Genomic DNA, 18,368 nt, shown 5'->3' with positions numbered 1-18,368 from the left:
AGTTTCAAGAGGGAGAGGATATATGGCTCAGTGGGTAAAGAATGTGCTTGCAATGCAGGAGACCTGGGTACAGTCCCTGGGTTGGGAAGATCCCCTGGAGAAGGGAAAGGCTACCCACTCCAGTATTGTGGCCTGGAGAATTCCATGGACTGTACAGCCCATGGGGTTGCAAAGAGTCAGACATGACTGAGCGACTTCTACTTTCGCTTTAGATGGCTGATTCATGTTTGACAGAAAACAACAAAATTCTGTAAAACAATTATCCTTCAATTAAAAATTTAATTTTAAAAATGTGTTAATTTCTGCTGTACAGCAAATTTGTTGAGTTATGTAATATATACATATACATTATTTTTTAATACTCTTCCATTATGATTTGTCATAAGATCCTGAATATAATTCTCTGTGCTATATAGTAGGTCCTTGTTTACTCATTTGAAAAGACCCTGATGCTGGGAAAGATTGAGGGTGGGAGAAGGGGATGACAGAGGATGAGATGGTTGGATGGCATCACCAACTCAATGAACATGAGTTTGGGTAGACTCCGGGAGTTGGTGATGGAGAGGGAGGCCTGGTGTGCTGTGGTTCATGGGGTCACAAAGAGTCGGACACGACTGAGCAACTGAACTGAACTGTTGTTTACTCATCCCATATATATAAAAAGCTTACATCTGCTAACCCCAACCTCCCAGTCCATCCCTCCTCCAACCTCCTCCCCCTTGGCAACCACAAGTTTGTTCTGTATGTCTGTGAGTCTTCTATTTCATAGGTAGGTTTGATATTGCTCAGTCATGTCCGACTCTGCAATGTCATGGACTATATAGCCTGCCAAGCTTCTCTGTCCATGGAATTCTCCAGGCAAGAATACTGGAGTGGGTTGCCATTTCCTTCTCCAATAGGTAAGTTTGTTTGTGTCATATTTTAGATTCCACATGTAAGTGATATCATATGGTATTGTCTTTCTCTGTCTGACTTACTTAGTATGATTATCTCTAGTTGCATCCACGTTGCTGTAAAGGGCCTTATTTCGTGGCCAAGTAGTATTCTGTTGTATATACGTACCACATCTTCTTTATCCACTCATCTGTGGATGGACATTTAGGTTGTTTCTATATCCAGGCTACTGTGAATAGTGCTTCTATGAACACTAGGGTGAATGTATCTTTTTTAATTAGAGTTTTGTCTAGATATATGCCCAGAAGTGGGATTGCTGGATCATATGATAATTCTATTTTTAGTTTTCTGAGGAAACTCCATGGTTGTACCAACTTACATTCCCACCAACAGTGTAGGAGGGCTTTTCTCCACATCCTCTCCAGCATTTGCTATTTGTAGAGTTTCTAATGGTGGCCATTCTGACTGATGTGAAATGGTACAATAAAGCTAGAGTTAACAGAATAGAAAAGATACAATAGGATGGTGGTGGTGGTTTAGTCACTAAGTCGTGCCCAACTCTTGCGACCCCATGGACTGTAGCCCGCCAGGTTCCTCTGTCCATGGGATTCTCCAGGCAAGAATATTGAAGTGGGTTGCCATTTCCTTATTTATATAATAGGATAAACAAACTCAAAAGTTTGTTCTTTGACAGTTCTAATAAAACCTCTAGCAAGATCAATTAAGTAAAAAATAGGGCATCAATAAACAATGTTAGTATTGAAAAAGGGATCTAACTAAGATTCAACAGAGCTATATTTAATTAAAAAGGTTTTCATATTCATTACAAACAGTTTCTTTCCGGTATTGGCTCTGATGCTTAATAGGAGTGGACAACAAATGAAGGTTCACTAGATCCTTCTGCAGCTGAATGTTTAGCAGCCTGCTCTAGTCTATCAACATGTTGGCTAATAACTTCCCTCACACAGGACTCTCTCCACATTACCAGTGTAAGTGACACAAACTTATGATGCCTAACAGTGTGGACATGAATGGTTTTTTTCAACTTTTTTTTATTGAAGTACAACATTCACACAAATGCACAAACCAAATAAACATCTCAGTGGATTAAGGCAATGTAAGCACTTGTGTAATGACTACACAAGCCAAGGTATATGAAGTTACCAACACTTAAGAAATCCTCTGCAAGCTCCCGCCTATCTACTGCTTCTTCCCTCTTCCCCAAGGTAATCACTATTGTGACTTCTAACTTTAGAGTTTAGATATGCCTGGGTTTTGAACTTTAGAGAAATTGCATTTACGGAGAACATATACTTTTGTTCCTGGCTTCTTTCAGTCAAGGCTTTTTGCAATTTTCCCATGCTGCTGCATATAGGTGACTTTGCTGTTTTCATTATCATAAACTAGCTAGCTAGATAACTATATAAGTGTATTTTTATACATTCTACTATTGATGGATATTTATTTTTAAATAACTATAAAAATGTATTTTTATGGGAAAAAAAGCTAAGTGCCCTCCTGAAAGTTGTGTTTTCCTCTCGGCCACTTTGGCGTTCTCAGTCTTCTGAGTGTTTCATCCCAAAGGCTGAGAGGTTTGAATGCAGTAAAACGGTGAAGTGCCCCATAGGGAAACTTTTCCTTAGCCTTGGCTGTCAGGTTGTTTTTCTCGGAATCCTCAGGAGTAGAAGTTCAGAGAACCACACCAGGATAAGGGCTCCAATTCCCCTTTGAAGACCCAGTGTCACCTTAGTGGGTGTATCCTACGAGCCAGTGAACCTCTGTGGGTGTCCCTCAATGTGGAGAAACTTTTCATCTCTAACCTAGATGTTTTATCATCGATGCTGTATAGATGCAGAAGTCTTGAGGCTACAGTAAAAATAAAACTGAAAACCAAAAGCAGGAGGCTCAAGTCCAAATCCTGAGAACATCAGAGAACTCCTGACTCCAGGGAACATTAATCGATAGGAGCTCATCAAATGCTTCCATACCTACACTGAAACCAAGCACCATCCAAGGGCCAACAAGTTCCAGAGCAAGAGGTGAGGTGAGGTGAAGTCGCTTAGTCATGTCCGACTCTTTGCTACCCCATGGACTGTAACCTACTAGGCTTCTCTGTCCATGGGATTCTCCAGGCAAGAATACTGGAGTGGATTGCCATTTCCTTCTCCAGGGGATCTTCCCGACCCAGGGATCAAACCCGGGTCTCCCACATTAGAGGCAGACACTTTAACCTCTGAGCGACCAGGGAAGCCCCCAGAGCAAGACATACTATGCAAATTCTCCAGCAACACAGGAACACACCCCTGAGCTTCAATATACAGGCAGCTCAAGTTACTCCAAAACCATTGACATCTCATAACTTATTACTGGACACTTCATTGCACTCCAGAGAGAAGAAATCCAGCTCCAGCCTCCAGAACTCCGACACAAGCTTCCCTAACCAAGAAACCTTGACAAGCCACTGATACAACCCCATCCACAGTGAGGAAACTCCATAATAAAGAGAACTCCATGAACTGCCAGAATACAGAAAGGCCACCCCAAACGCAGTAATATAACCAAGATGAAGAGACAGAGGAATACCCAGCAGGTAAAGGAACAGGAGAAATGCCCACCAAACCAAACAAAAGAGGAAGAGATAGGGAATCTACCTGATAAAGAATTCTGAATAATGATAGTGAAAATGATCCAAAATCTTGAAATAAAAATGGAATCACAGATAAATAGTCTGGAGACAAGGATTGAGAAGATGCAAGAAAGGTTTAACAAGGACCTAGAAGAAATAAAAAAGTCAATATGTAATGAATAATGCAATAAATGAGATCAGAAACACTCTGGAGGCAACAAATAGTAGAATAACAGGAGGCAGAAGATAGGATTAGTGAAATAGAAGATAGAATGGTAGAAATAAATGAATCAGAGAGGAAAAAAGAAAACGAATTAAAAGAAATGAGGACAATCTCAGAGACCTCCAGGACAATATGAAATGCTCCAACATTCGAATTATAGGAGTCCCAGAAGAAGAAAACAAAAAGAGAGACCATGAGAAAATACTTGAGGAGATAATAGTTGAAAACTTCCCTAAAATGGGGAAGGAAATAATCACCCAAGTCCAAGAAACCCAGAGAGTCCCAAACAGGATAAACCCAAGGTGAAACACTCCAAGATACATATTAATCAAATTAACAAAGATCAAACATAGAGAACAAATACTAAAGGCAGCAAGGGAAAAACAACAAATAACACACAAGGGGATTCCCATAAGGATAACAGCTGATCTTTCAATAGAAACTCTTCAGGCCAGGAGGGAATGGCAAGACATACTTAAAATGATGAAAGAAAATAACCTACAGCCCAGATTACTGTACCCAGCAAAGATCTCATTCAAATGTGAAGGAGAAATCAAAAGCTTTACAGACAAGCAAAAGCTGACAGAATTCAGCACCACCAAACCAGCTCTCCAACAATTGCTAAAGGATATTCTCTAGACAGGAAACACAAAAAGGGTGTATAAACCCAAACCCAAAACAATAAAGTAAATGGCAAGGGGATCATACTTATCAATAATTACCTTAAACGTAAATGGGTTGAATGCCCCAACCAAAAGACAAAGACTGGCTGAATGGATACAAAAACAAGACCCCTATATATGTTGTCTACAAGAGACCCACCTCAAAACAAGGGACACATACAGACTGAAAGTGAAGGGCTGGAAAAAGATACTCCATGCAAATAGAGACCAAAAGAAAGCAGGAGTAGCAATACTCATATCCGATAAAATAGACTTTAAAGCTAAGGCTGTGAAAAGAGACAAAGAAGGCCACTACATAATGATCAAAGGATCAATCCAAGAAGAAGATATAACAATTATAAATATATATGCACCCAACATAGGAGCACCACAATATGTAAGACAAATGCTAACAAGTATGAAAGGGGAAATTAACAATAACACAATAATAGTGGGAGACTTTAATACCCCACTCACACCTATGGACAGATCAACTAAACAGAAAATTAACAAAGAAACACAAACTTTAAATGATACAATAGACCAGTTGGACCTAATTGATATCTATAGGACATTTCACCCCAAAATAATGAATTTCACCTTTTTCTCAAGTGCTCACGGAACCTTCTCCAGGATAGATCACATCCTGGGCCATAAATCTAGCCTTGATAAATTCAAAAAACTTGAAATCATTCCAAGCATCTTTTCTGACCATAATGCATTAAGATTAGATCTCAATTACAGGAGAAAAACTATTAAAAATTCCAACATATGGAGGCTGAACAACACGCTTCTGAATAACCAACAAACCACAGAAGAAATCAAAATATGCATAGAAACAAATGAAAATGAAAACACAACAACCCAAAACCTGTGGGACACTATAAAAGCAGTGCTAAGGGGAAAGTTCATAGCAATACAGGCATACCTCAAGAAACAAGAAAAAAGTCAAATAAATAACCTAACTCTACACCTAAAGCAACTAGAAAAGGAAGAACTGGAGAACCCCAGGGTTAGTACAAGGAAAGAAATCTTAAAAATTAGGGCAGAAATAAATGCAAAAGAAACAAAAGAGACCATAGCAAAAATCAACAAAGCCAAAAGCTGGTTCTTTGAAAGGATAAATAAAATTGACAAACCATTAGCCAGACTCATCAAGAAACAAAGGGAGAAAAATCAAATCAATAAAATTAGAAATGAAAATGGAGAGATCACAACAGACAACATGGAAATACAAAGGATCATAAGAGACTACTATCAGCAATTATATGCCAATAAAATGGACAACATGGAAGAAATGGACAAATTCTTAGAAAAGTACAACTTTCAAAACTGAACCAGGAAGAAATAGAAAATCTTAACAGACTCATCACAAGCATGGAAATTGAAACTGTAATCAGAAATCTTCCAGCAAACAAAAGCCCAGATCCAGACGGCTTCACAGCTGAATTCTACCAAAAATTTCGAGAAGAGCTAACACCTATCCTCGTCAAACTCTTCCAGAAAATTGCAGAGGAAGGTAAACTTCCAAACTCATTCTATGAGGCCACCATCACCCTAATACCAAAACCTGACAAACATGCCACAAAAAAAGAAAACTACAGGCCAATATCACTGATGAACATAGATGCAAAAATCCTTAACAAAATTCTATGATCAGAATCCAGCAACATATTAAAAAGATCATACACCATGACCAAGTGGGCTTTATCCCAGGGATGCAGGGATTCTTCAATATCCGCAAATCTATCAATGTACTTCACCACATTAACAAATTGAAAAATAAAAGCCATATGATTATCTCAATAGATGCAGGGAAAGCCTTTGACAAAATTCAACATCCATTTATGATAAAAACTCTCCAGAAAGCAGGAATAGAAGGAACATACCTCAACATAATAAAAGCTATATATATGACAAATCCACAGCAAAGATTATCCTCAATGGTGAAAAACTGCATTCTCTATCAAGCTACCAGTAGTATTTTTCACAGTATTTTTCACAGAGCTAGAACAAATAATTTCACAATTTGTATGGAAATACAAAAACCTTGAATAGCCAAAGCAATCTTGAGAAAGAAGAATGGAACTGGAGGAATCAACCTGCCTGACTTCAGGCTCTACTACAAAGCCACAGTCATCAAGACAGTATGGTACTGGCACAAAGACAGAAGTATGGATCAATGGAACAAAATAGAAAGCCCAGAGATAAATCCACATACCTATGGACACCTTATCTTCGACAAAGGAGGCAAGAATATACAATGGATTAAAGACAATCTCTTTAACAAGTGGTGCTGGGAAAATTGGTCAACCACTTGTAAAAGAATGAAACTAGAACACTTTCTAACACCACACACAAAAATAAACTCAAAATGGATTAAAGATCTAAATGTAAGACCAGAAACTATCAAACTCCTAGAGGAGAACATAGGCAAAACACTCTCCAACATAAATCACAGCAGGATCCTCTATGATCCACCTCCCAGAATACTGGAAATGAAAGCAAAAATAGACAAATGGGATCTAATTAAAATTAAAAGCTTCTGCACAACAAAGGAAACTATAAGCAAGGTGAAAAGACAGCCTTCGGAATGGGAGAAAATAATAGCAAATGAAGCAACTGACAAACAACTAATCTCAAAAATATACAAGCAACTTATGCAGCTCAATTCCAGAAAAATAAATGACCCAATCAAAAAATGGGCCAAAGAACTAAATAGACATTTCTCCAAAGAAGACATACGGATGGCTAACAAACACATGAAAAGATGCTCAACATCACTCATTATCAGAGAAATGCAAATCAAGACCACAATGAGGTACCATTTCACACCAGTCAGAATGGCTGCGATCCAAAAGTCTACAAGCAATAAATGCTGGAGAGGGTGTGGAGAAAAGGGAACCCTCCTACACTGTTGGTGGGAATGCAAACTAGTACAGCCACTATGGAGAACAGTGTGGAGATTCCTTAAAAAACTGGAAATTGAACTGCCTTATGACCCAGCAATCCCACTGCTGGGCATACACACAGAGGAAACCAGAACTGAAAGAGACACATGTACCCCAATGTTCATCGCAGCACTGTTTATAATAGCCAGGACATGGAAGCAACCTAGATGTCCATCAGCAGACGAATGGATAAGAAAGCTGTGGTACATATACACAATGGAGTATTACTCAGCCATTAAAAAGAATACATTTGAATCAGTTCTAATGAGGTGGATGAAACTGGAGCCGATTATACAGAGTGAAGTAAGCCAGAAAGAAAAACACCAATACAGTATACTAACGCATATATATGGAATTTAGAAAGATGGTAATGATAACCCTGTATACGAGACAGCAAAAGAGACACAGATGTAAAGAACAGACTTTTGGACTCTGTGGGAGAGGGTGAGGGTGGGATGATTTGGGAGAATGGCATTGAAACATGTATACTATCATGTAAGAAATGAATCACTAGTCTATGTTTGATGCAGGATACAGGATGCTTGGGGCTGGTGCACTGGGATGACCCAGAGAGATGATATGGGGAGGGAGGTGGGAGGGGGTTCAGGGATGGGAACTCATGTACACCTGTGGTGGATTCATGTCAATGTATGGCAAAACCAATACAGTATTGTAAAGTAAAAAAATAAAAATAATAAGAAAATAAATTCAAAATGGACATTTAGAATATTTTTAGTTTTTGGCTATAATGTATACTGCTACCATGAGCATTTTTTACATGTCTTGTGGCCCATAGGTGCGCACATTTCTGTTGGATATGCTCCTAGGAATGCATGCTGATCATATGTTCCTCTTTATTGAATAATGCCACCTGTTTTCAAAGCAGTTGAAGCATTTTACACTCTTAACAGCAGTAGTTGAGAATTCATGTTGATTCACATTCTTGTCAATACTTTGAATTATTGGTTATTTCAGTTTTAGCCATTCTGGTAGATTTATAATGCTCTCATGTGGCACCCCACTCCAGTACTCTTGCCTGGAAAATCCCATGGACGGAGTAGCCTGGAAGGCTGCAGTCCATGGGGTCGCTGAGGGTCAGACACGACTGAGCAACTTCACTTTCACTTTTCACTTTCCTGCATTGGAGAAGGAAATGGCAGCCCACTCCAGTGTTCTTGCCTGGAGAATCCCAGGGACAGGGGAGCCTGGTTGGCTGCCATCTATGGGGTCACACAGAGTCGGACACGACTGAAGTGACTTAGCAGCAGCATGGTGACATTAATTTGCATGGCCCTTGTATTAGTTTCATGTGGCTGTTGAAGCAAATTATCATAAGCCTGATGGCTTAAAGTAACAGAAATTTATTCTCTCACAGTTTTGGAGTCCAAAAGTTTGAAATCAGTTTTTGAATCAAGATTAAGAAGTTGTCAGGGATACACTGCTAACAGGTGAGAATCCACTCCTTAAGTCTTCCATCTTCTGGTGGCTGCCAGCATTCCTTAGCCATGTCACTCTGCCTCCATTGTTACATTGCCTACTCTTCTATGTGTCGAATGTCCTTAACACTTGTGATTACATTTAGGGCCCACCAGATAATACAGGAAATCTATCTCATGATCCTTAGTTGTATCTGCGAAGACCTTTTTTGTCATAGAAGACGATAATATTCATATTTTTCAGGAACAAAAATATCTCCTGAGAAGCCATTATTCAGCATAAAACATTCCTTATTTTGATTAATTTTCATGGGTTTTTGATCACTTGGGTGTCTTCTTCTATGATGTCTGCTTTAAGTCTTTTGCTCATTGTATTAAATTGGGCTATCTTTTTATTGGGGCTTCCCAGGTAGCTCAGTGGTAAAGAATCCACCTGCCAATGTAGGAGACTCAGGAGATGTGGGTTCGATCCCTGAGTTGGGAAGATCCCCTGGAAGAGGAAATGGCAACCTATTCCAGTATTCTTGCCTGGAAAAATCCCATGGACAGAGGAGCCAAACATGACTGAGTACAAGAGCACATCTTTTTCTTCCTGATTTTAAAGCAGTTATTTATATATATTCTACATACAAGTATTTAGGCAGGTATATTTATTTAAAATATCTCTTTCCATTTAGTAGCTTACATCTTCAGATTCTCTCTGTCCTGTTGTGTTTTTTTTTTTTTTATTTCTTTTGGCCACACCATGTGGCATGTGGGTTCTTGGTTCCCCAACAAGGGATTGAACCAAAGCCCTGCAGTGGAAGCTTGGAAGCTTAACCACTGGACTGCCAACAAAGTCCCTTCATATTTTCTTTTTATGAAGAGAAGTTCTTAGTTATAATATAGTCCAATTTATCAGTGTTTTCCTTTAAAGTTAGTGCTTTTTTGTATCCTAATTAAGAATCTGATTTCAAGATTATGATGATATTTTCTTAGATTATCTCCTGAAAGCTTTATATTCTTTCCATATATAGATCAGCAATTATTTACATTTAATTTTAATGTATGATGGGAGTTTGAGATCATGTTTTCTTTTATTCCTGTGGATATTTTGTTGACTCAGAACCATTCATTATAATGAAAATGTCTCACTGATGTGCACAGTCAAGATTCCTCTTAAATCAATGTATTATTCTGTTTCAGGACTTTCTGTTCTATTCAATTGGTTCATTCCTCTTTCCTAATTAACCCCATACTATTTTATAGGACTTCCTTGGTGGTCCAGTAGTTAAGACTCAGAACTTCCACTGCAGGATACACAAGTTTGATACCATGTCAGGGAACTAAGATCTGCACGGCATGCAGGTGTGGCTAATAACAAACAAAAAATCACACAGTATTTCACCGACTGTGGCTCTATAGTAAGTCTTGATATTCAGGCAAGCTAGTCCTCTCACCTTGTTCTTCAAGTGTGTATTGACCTCTTGGATTTCTATAACATTTTATGATTCATAGAGCATGATAGTACAGGTCATCCACTCTGAGGTAGGTCTCTTTTGTCTTGCACTGTATAGTATACTGTAATCACTCTGGGAGAACATCAGGATTCATTCTTTTATAATACTCCATATGAGTCATCTTTAATCCATGGAACATGAACATTTAATGTGTCTCTTTATTCCTCTTATTAAAGTTCTATTTCTTTTAATTTTTGTTCTCATAGTCTGTACTATTGCATTTGTAATAAATTTTAGATTCAGCTTGTCAGGTTCCACTCAGGCTAGGTTTTTGTTTGCACTATATCTATAATCAATACTGGGAGAACTGGCATCTTTATAATATAGAGTCTTTTAATCCATGAACAGAATTTAATATTCCTCTTTTTATTAAAGTCTTCTTTAATTTGTCTTCATATTCTTTAATAAATTTTGATATAGAAGACCTCTGTATCTTCATTAGATTTACCCATGGGATTTTTATATTTTTATATACATTTATATTTTATTTTATAAATTTATATATAAATTTTTATAAAAACTATTATATTAGTCACTTAAACTGTTCATTTTCCAGTTATTTGTACCTGGTATGTGAAAATACAATTGTATTTATATTTGCGTTTAATATAACCACCTTGCGTCCAGCAATGTCTAAGTTCTTTTGAATATTCTGTGTATACATCATGTCATCTGCAAATAAAAAGAACTTTATTCTTCCTCTGCTGAATGGCTCATCAGTACAGTGTTGAACAGAAGTTAGCAATAAAGGATATTCTGTTCTTATTCCTCAGCTCAGAGAGGAAGATTAGAATGTTTTGCAATTAAGATGATGTTTTAAGGTTTTGAAGATACCTTCATACATTTAACAGAAATTCTCTCCTATTCCTGGTTTGCCACAGTTTTTATAATGAATAGAGTTTAAATTTTATCAGGTGCAACACTTTTTTCCCTACTGAAATGATTACATGATTTTTGGTTTTTATTCTAAAATGTGATACATTAATTACATTGATCAAATTTCAAATGCTAAACAAATCTTGTTTTTCTGAAAGAAAACTAACTTGGTTAAAATGCATTGTCATTGTAGCTTCTGGTAAAAAAGGTTTGCTGACCTCACAAGCCAAGTTTGGAAGAGTTATTTCTATTCCTGTTCTCTGGAAAAATTAAATACTCTCTTCATTAAGTGGCAGAAATCACCAACACACTCTTTGGAATCGGAGTTTTCTTTGTAGAAACATTTTAATTTTCAGATTCAATTTAATAATTAAAGAATTGTTTAGATTTTGCTACATATTCTTGTTTCCTTGGCTTGCTGCTTATTCCCAGGCCTGATTGTGATCCATCCAATATGCATTTTCATCCATTTTTAATGTGCTTGTTAGTCTGTTTTTATAGTTGCCAAGATTCTATCAGCACCAGCCTTGAAATCATCCCCTATTTTAGTGCTGCCTGAAGCCCAGTAGTTACTTTCACTGCCAACAACCTGCTTGTTAGCAACTAAAATATCAATCAGAACTCCAGAACATTTATAACAATCAATGGCTCTAAGTTAAGGGTCATTTGAGTGTCAGCCTCAGGGTTGCAGGAACAACCTTTAATAGAAAATTTTTAGGAGTCCGCTCATTTGTGGGCTGAAGTTCTCTTAATATCCAAGTGCTATGGTCTGAATGTTTATGTGTGCCTCCCCCCACCCCCCAATTCTGCATTCATATGTTTAAATCCTAACCCCCAAAGGTGATGCTATTAGTTGGTGGGGCCTTTGGGAAATGATCAGGTCATGACGCCAGACCTCTCATGAATAGGATTAGTGTTCTTATAAGAGATCCCACAGAGCTCCCTAACCTCTTCCAGTGAAAAGCCTCCAATGGAGAAAGCCCTTACTTGACCATGCTGTCCCGCCTGATCTCAAACTTCCAGACTTCCAAACCATGAGAGATATATTTCTATGGTTCATTCTGTGGTATTTTGTTATAGCTGCCCAAACAGACTAAGGCACCAAGCTACAAAGATGAGGGAGAAAATTTGCTGAGTTTCATATATGTGGTTGAAAGTGAGTAATCAGAAAACAGAAGCATCCTAATAAATGGTGTTGCTATATGGTTATATTCTCATGTGATAAGTCTAATTAATCTTCTCTTGATTTAGCATTGGTTCAGTTCAGTTCAGTCGCTCAGTTGTGTCTGACTCTTTGTGACCCCACGGACTGCAGCACACCAGGCCTCCCTGTCCATCACCAACTCCCGGAGTTCATTCAAACTCATGTCCAGCCATCCAGCCATCTCATCCTCTGTCATCCCCTTCTCCTCCTGCCCCCAACCCCTCCCAGCATCAGAGTCTTTTCCAGGGAGTCAGTTCTTCGCATCAGGTGGCCAAAGTATTGGAGTTTCAGCTTTAGCATCAGTGCTTCCAATGAATATTCAGGACTGATCTCCTTTAGGATGGACTGGTTGGATCTCCTTGCAGTCCAAGGGACTCTCAAGAGTCTTCTCCAACACAACAGTTCAAAAGCATCAATTCTTTAGTATGGATAGTTGTAATTGTTACTTGGTTGAAGTGAAGTGAAGTCGCTCAGTCGTGTCTGACTCTTTGCGATCCCATAGACTGTAGTCTACCAGGCTCCTCTGTCCATGAGATTTTCCAGGCAATAGTACTGGAGTGGATTGCCATTTCCTTCTCCAGGGGATCTTCCCAACCCAGGGCTCGAACCCAGGTCTCCCGCATTGTAGACAGATGCTTTACCATCTGAGACACCAGGGAAGTCTGATATAGTCCAGTCCCAGACTAAAATAATCTGTACTGTATCGATAGTGGTGATGAGAGCTAATTCTGAAACCCCAGAGGTTTAATTAGTAGGAGAGTGGCATTTCCCCTGGCAAGATTACTGCAACAACAAAACCATTAGCTCTGAATACAGGAATTCCCTGGTCCATTGATGTTTGATTCTATGAAAGATGCCTAAACATGGTATGTGGCACACTACGATCTTGCCAGTCAATTTCTTATCAGCAAAATTATGAAGTCTGTTCCCAAAGACTTCCAGGCCTCCTAACATTCTTTTAGAAATGTAAAGCAGCATGGTTACTTGTATATTAAACAATTCAACTGGTAAGATGTCAACACCGGAGCTTCAAGATGAGGGACTGTGTTATTCCTTGCTATGTAACTAATTACTCCAAGACCTAGTAGCTTAAAATAACCTTTATCACCTCACAGTTTCTGAAGTTCAGGAGTTCAGACATGGCTTAACTAAATCCTCTGCTTCAGGGATTCTCACTGGTTGTACTGAAGGTGCCAACAGGTGCTGCAGTCTACCTCAAAGATCAACTAGAGAGGGATCTATTTTCAAGCACCTTCAAATGGTTGCTGGCAGGATTCAGTTTTTTTCTTGACAGACTGAAAGCCTAGGTTCCTCCAATGCTTACCTCTTTACCATTGGTTCCTTTTCATAGGGCAGATCAAAACAGAGCTGCTTGCTTCACCAGAGCAAGCAAAAAAAAAAAAAAAAAAAAAAACAAGGCAAGAGAGTGCCAGTAGAGGGAAGTCACAGGCTTTTAAGACCTAATATTGGAAGAAACAGCCCATGATTTTTGCCATATTCTGTTCATTAGTAGCCATTCACTAGATCTTCTCCACCCACACTCAATAAAGGGATTACACAAGGGCAGGTATACCAGGAAACTAGGGTCATTGAGAACCACTTCAGAAGATGCCTACCACAGGAGCTACCAGCCAACTTAGACATGGTAAGATCCACATCTAATTCATTGGATCCTTCATAACCCTTTCTACCAACAGACAATCCAAAGATCTTTGATGTTGATTAGTGATTGAGATGATTTTTCTTTTAGTAAGCATCACTCTAATGTCAACCACCTTGTTGGAAGGTTCTTAAATTGTCTCTCTACTGTTGGATTTGATTTTGCTCCCAGGAGAGGAAGGAAAATGTGGAAAACCAGGTAAGTTTTAATTTGTTCTGGGATAAAAGTGAATTTTGAGATCTTTAGAAATTTTAAAATTTAAGTTCTCTGACCTTTAGTTTTCTCATATGTAGTAGGATGGAGTTAATACTGTGTGTGTGAGTTTAGTACTGCTTCTACATAATAACTGAGACAACATAAGTAAAATCTCTAGCACCTGTCCTAGGGACATAGCTATTAAAGAAATGTGTAGGAAAATCTGGAAGATGTAAGTGCTGTTTTAAATGTCTTTATAAGAAGAAAATTAGCAAATAATGAAGCTCCCAGACAGTTTTATTTAAGACTTTACATATCTGAATAATCAGTTAAAAAGCAAATGTTCATTTTTAGAGTTGCACAAAAGGAAAATAATAGGGAAAGTAATGGCTGGATTGCCAAATTCATATGATGTGGGGCCAATTTCCATAAATTAAAAAAAAATCTAAGTTTTAGAACCTGGAGCTCCAAAAACAGCACTTGTAATTAATACTGTTCTTCAGATTCATAGTTTAAGGAAGTCACTACATTTTATTTCTTGATGTTATAGATTTAACAACATATTGGTAGCAACATGTAACTTCTCACATGGATTAGACATCAAGAGTTTGTGTATATAAACTTAAACACTGAAAATGAATACATTCAGCTATTATGGCACTTAAAACAAATACAAACTTGTTAACAACTTTCCAGAAGGCACAAAAGACAGCATTAACAAAGAGTGGTCTTTTGCATCATTTTCAAAAATTCTTCCTTGTTTATTTCTCCATCCCCATCATGATCAGCCTCATCAAGCATTTCCTGTAAAATGAAAGGTAAATAGGATATGTGAAATCTGCTAAAAAGGGATGATATAAATGAACATTCAAATACACACTCAAAACCAAATTTTAAATTAATATAACCAAAGTAAGGATATAACTAAAAATTATACAAATTGTATAATTATAAATTATAATTATACAAATAAGTGAAGTTTACCTGAAGTTCATCATCTGTTAAATTTTCCCCTAGTTCCTTAGCAACCCTCTTGATATTGTTCAGTGATATACTTCCTGTATCATCATCATCAAATAATTTGAAAGCCTTCAGTATTTCTTCTTTTTCATCCTTTTCACTCTTTAAAAACAGAAACAACTAAATGTCATTAGTCTTTCATTTATTTATTTGATCAGTCTAGATGCATAGGTGTTTGAGGTCTAAAACAGAAATATAGCAGGTAGACTGAGCTTTATTTACTGCTCTTCTGACTTTTGGCAGTTATTCCAGTGCATTCACATCTGCCCTGAAGGTACTGAAACTCAGGGTTTATTTAAGTGCAAGAGCCACAGAATGACAAAGAGAATCTATCTCTTATTGACCTCAGGTAACTGAGCTCCCTTATCAAAAATGTAAGCTCCAAGACAATAGGGATGTTGTCTCATTCAGTGCTCTCTAGGATTATGCCTGAGAAAAAGAGGCAATAAGTTGCTGATTTCAAGGCTTCAAAATGCTGGCCCCATTCTCTCTATCCAGCCAAATATCCTTATTATTTCCTAACAAAAATCCTCTTCCCACACTGGACAGTCTTCATTACTACCCTGAAAATGTCTTTAATCTTGTTATTCCTATCTGTCTAAATACTACCCATCTTTAAAGATGGGTATATTTTCCTCTGATTGCTCCAGCCAAAAAATGTAGAAGGCTATTGCTTGTATTTCACTGAAAAACAAAATCACTACCATACCATTTTTACGCTCATTATGGCAAAAAATTCTTCAAAACTAATGGTGCCAATTCCTTCTTTGTCAGTTTCAGCTATTATCTTTTTAATTTCTTCTTTCTTTGGCTCAAATCCTAAGGCCCGCATTGCAATCTGAAATAGAAAGTAGATAAGTTATAATAGGCCATAGTCTCATTCCTAGCTCTTAGATTACCTGTTAATTACTAGAGTCTCTCTTTTTCACTCTGGACTAGCTTAAACCTTGGAGAAGGCAATGGCACCCCACTCCAGTACTCTTGCCTGGAAAAATCCCATGGATGGAGGAGCCTGGTAGGCTGCAGTCCATGGGGTCTCTAAGAGTCAGACACCACTGAGCGACTTCACTTTCACTTTTCACTTTCATGCATTGGAGAAGGAAATGGCAACCCACTCCAGTGTTCTTGCCTGAGAATCCCAGGGATGGGGGAGCCTGGTGGGCTGCCGTCTATGGGGTCTCACAGAGTCGGACACAACTGAAGTGACTTAGTAGCAGCAGCAGCTTAAACCTAGAAAGTCAGGTCAGCATGCTTAGGTTCCAAATCTCATGATGGGCTTTGGCCTGTGTGCGTGAGTGCTAAGTCACTTCAGTCATGTCTGACTCTGTGTGACCCTATGGACTGTAGCCCGCCAGGCTCCATGGGATTCTCCAGGCAAGAATACTGGAGTGGGTTGCCATGCCCTCCTCCAGGGGACCTTCCCGACTCAGGGATCAAACCTCCACTTCTTATGTTTCCTGAATTGGGAAGCAGGTTCTTTATCACAAGGCTTTGACCTACTCATTCATAAAACAAGAGTAAAATGCTTAACAAGATACTCTTTCGGTTAGTGCAGGCCAGGTCTATACACTAAAGGGGTAGGTGTCTGCACTTAAAAGAGATTTTATATCAAGCTTTCAGAAAGCTACTGTTAATGAAAGACTTAAAGATTGCAACAAATCAATGATAAGGTTTTTAAATGTTTCAGAATTAGAAGTAATTTCAGAACCTTCAGTTCTTTCACATCTATGGTTCCAGACCCATCAACATCGAATAAATCAAAGGCCTCTTTAATTTCTTGCTTTTGAGTTTCATTCAATTCAATTTTTGCTGCATTTTTTTTCCATTGGTCTGAACTTGGTCTGGATGCCTGTAATAAATACACATGTGGGTGAAAGATAAACTGTGTAACTGGGAGAAGTACCAGAACCAGAATTAATGGACTAACTAAATATAATAGACATAGTCAAGCATCCTATTCCATATAATGAACCTCAAGAATTTTCCCCTTTCCCTTTGCTAACATTTATGCTTTTAGTTATAAATATATATCTTGCTGGAAAGCCTGGTTCTTTTTAACATCTTGGGTTTTTCTTTCAACTTAGTGCCCTTTGAGAAGCAGAAAAGGCAAAGAAGACATGCCAGAATAGTAGATGTTATATGGGAAAAAATTGGCCTTACTTGGTATATCCGAACAGCAGTGTTTAAGACATATTTACTTTCATCTGTGCCTGTATGTCTCATAATAAAATGTGTGAGATATGGTTAATTGAAACATCGTATCTTTTCCCACCTTCTCACATACTTTTCTACACTGCAGACTGGGAAATGAAAAAAATACATTTTTCAGGTTAAAAAAATTACTCCAGGGATCTGGAGAAGAATAAAGGTTGGACCAATTATCAATATCCAGGGAAGATGGAGGTCATCTTCCCGCTTCCTGCCATTTTCTGCTGTAGCCTCATTTCAGTATCTTGTCTTCAGCTCTGGGATAAGAGGCAGTAGTATCAGAGATTCCATGTTGCTGTGTATCTAGACACCAGCTTCACATATCTTAAGAGTTGGTCGTGGTAGCAGCGCATTCTTCATCCCTGGACGGCAGCTACACTGGTGTCGTCTTCAGTAGTTCCAATAGCAGAGGTCGTAGCTTCCCCGGCCAGTTTTTCAGAGTTCCGGATGTCTTTCCTAGAGGCCCATATTCTTCAACAGTTTTAAAGCCTCTTATTCTCTGTATTCAACTCGTTTCTGGCTAGCGAGTGGTTCCTGTCTCCAACGCCTTTGGTAAGACGGTTGCTGGGGTTAAAGAGGGGAAAAAATAAACTGGAGAACCGCTCTTCCGTTCCTAGAGCTACGGACAGTGCGCTTCTATTCGGCGACGAATGGAGGGGTTACTAATGACACTCGAGGATAATTTAGAAAGGAGGCGAATAATACATTTCCAAAACCAAACAAAACTTCCTTATTTCAGGGAGAAATTTCAATCTCAGCCCCAGTAAGAAGTTGCATTCTCGCACTCACCATGTCTCCAATCGGCGCCCCCGGCGGGCACCTCCCAGCTTTACCCGCCAGCCGAGCTGCCCAACAGTAGCTCACCGCCCGCAAACCGTTGCTAAGGCCGCTTTCGCTGATCTCTCCTGCAGCCC

General features: G+C 38.6%; 1 protein-coding gene across 4 annotated transcripts; it reads right to left on the bottom strand.

Annotated features, from left to right (window-relative positions):
* Positions 1–14,505: 14,505 nt before the first annotated feature.
* Positions 14,506–18,348, bottom strand: LOC101104012 (centrin-4). 4 transcript variants are annotated; one of them, XM_042234370.1, is made up of 5 exons: positions 18,244–18,348; positions 17,407–18,018; positions 15,956–16,084; positions 15,211–15,348; positions 14,506–15,030 (listed from the first exon to the last, which is right to left on the bottom strand). In XM_042234370.1, exons 2-5 carry the CDS (start codon positions 17,467–17,469, stop codon positions 14,941–14,943), a joined length of 420 nt encoding a protein of 139 aa, XP_042090304.1. In that variant the 5' UTR covers positions 17,470–18,018; positions 18,244–18,348; the 3' UTR covers positions 14,506–14,940. The 4 variants fall into 4 exon arrangements, with proteins under 4 accessions (XP_042090304.1, XP_004017322.1, XP_027812119.1 ...); XM_004017273.5 differs by lacking the exon at positions 17,407–18,018 and adding an exon at positions 16,955–17,095; XM_027956318.3 differs by lacking the exon at positions 18,244–18,348 and adding an exon at positions 16,955–17,095 and having other exon boundaries at positions 17,407–17,489.
* Between the last annotated feature and the right edge of the window lie 20 nt (positions 18,349–18,368).

Source organism: Ovis aries, chromosome 17 (assembly GCF_016772045.2).
Source record: "Ovis aries strain OAR_USU_Benz2616 breed Rambouillet chromosome 17, ARS-UI_Ramb_v3.0, whole genome shotgun sequence".
NCBI classification, from domain to species: Eukaryota; Metazoa; Chordata; class Mammalia; order Artiodactyla; family Bovidae; genus Ovis; species Ovis aries.
The sequence above is the reverse complement of the archived record's forward strand: the minus strand, read 5'-3'. Positions and strand labels throughout refer to the sequence as shown.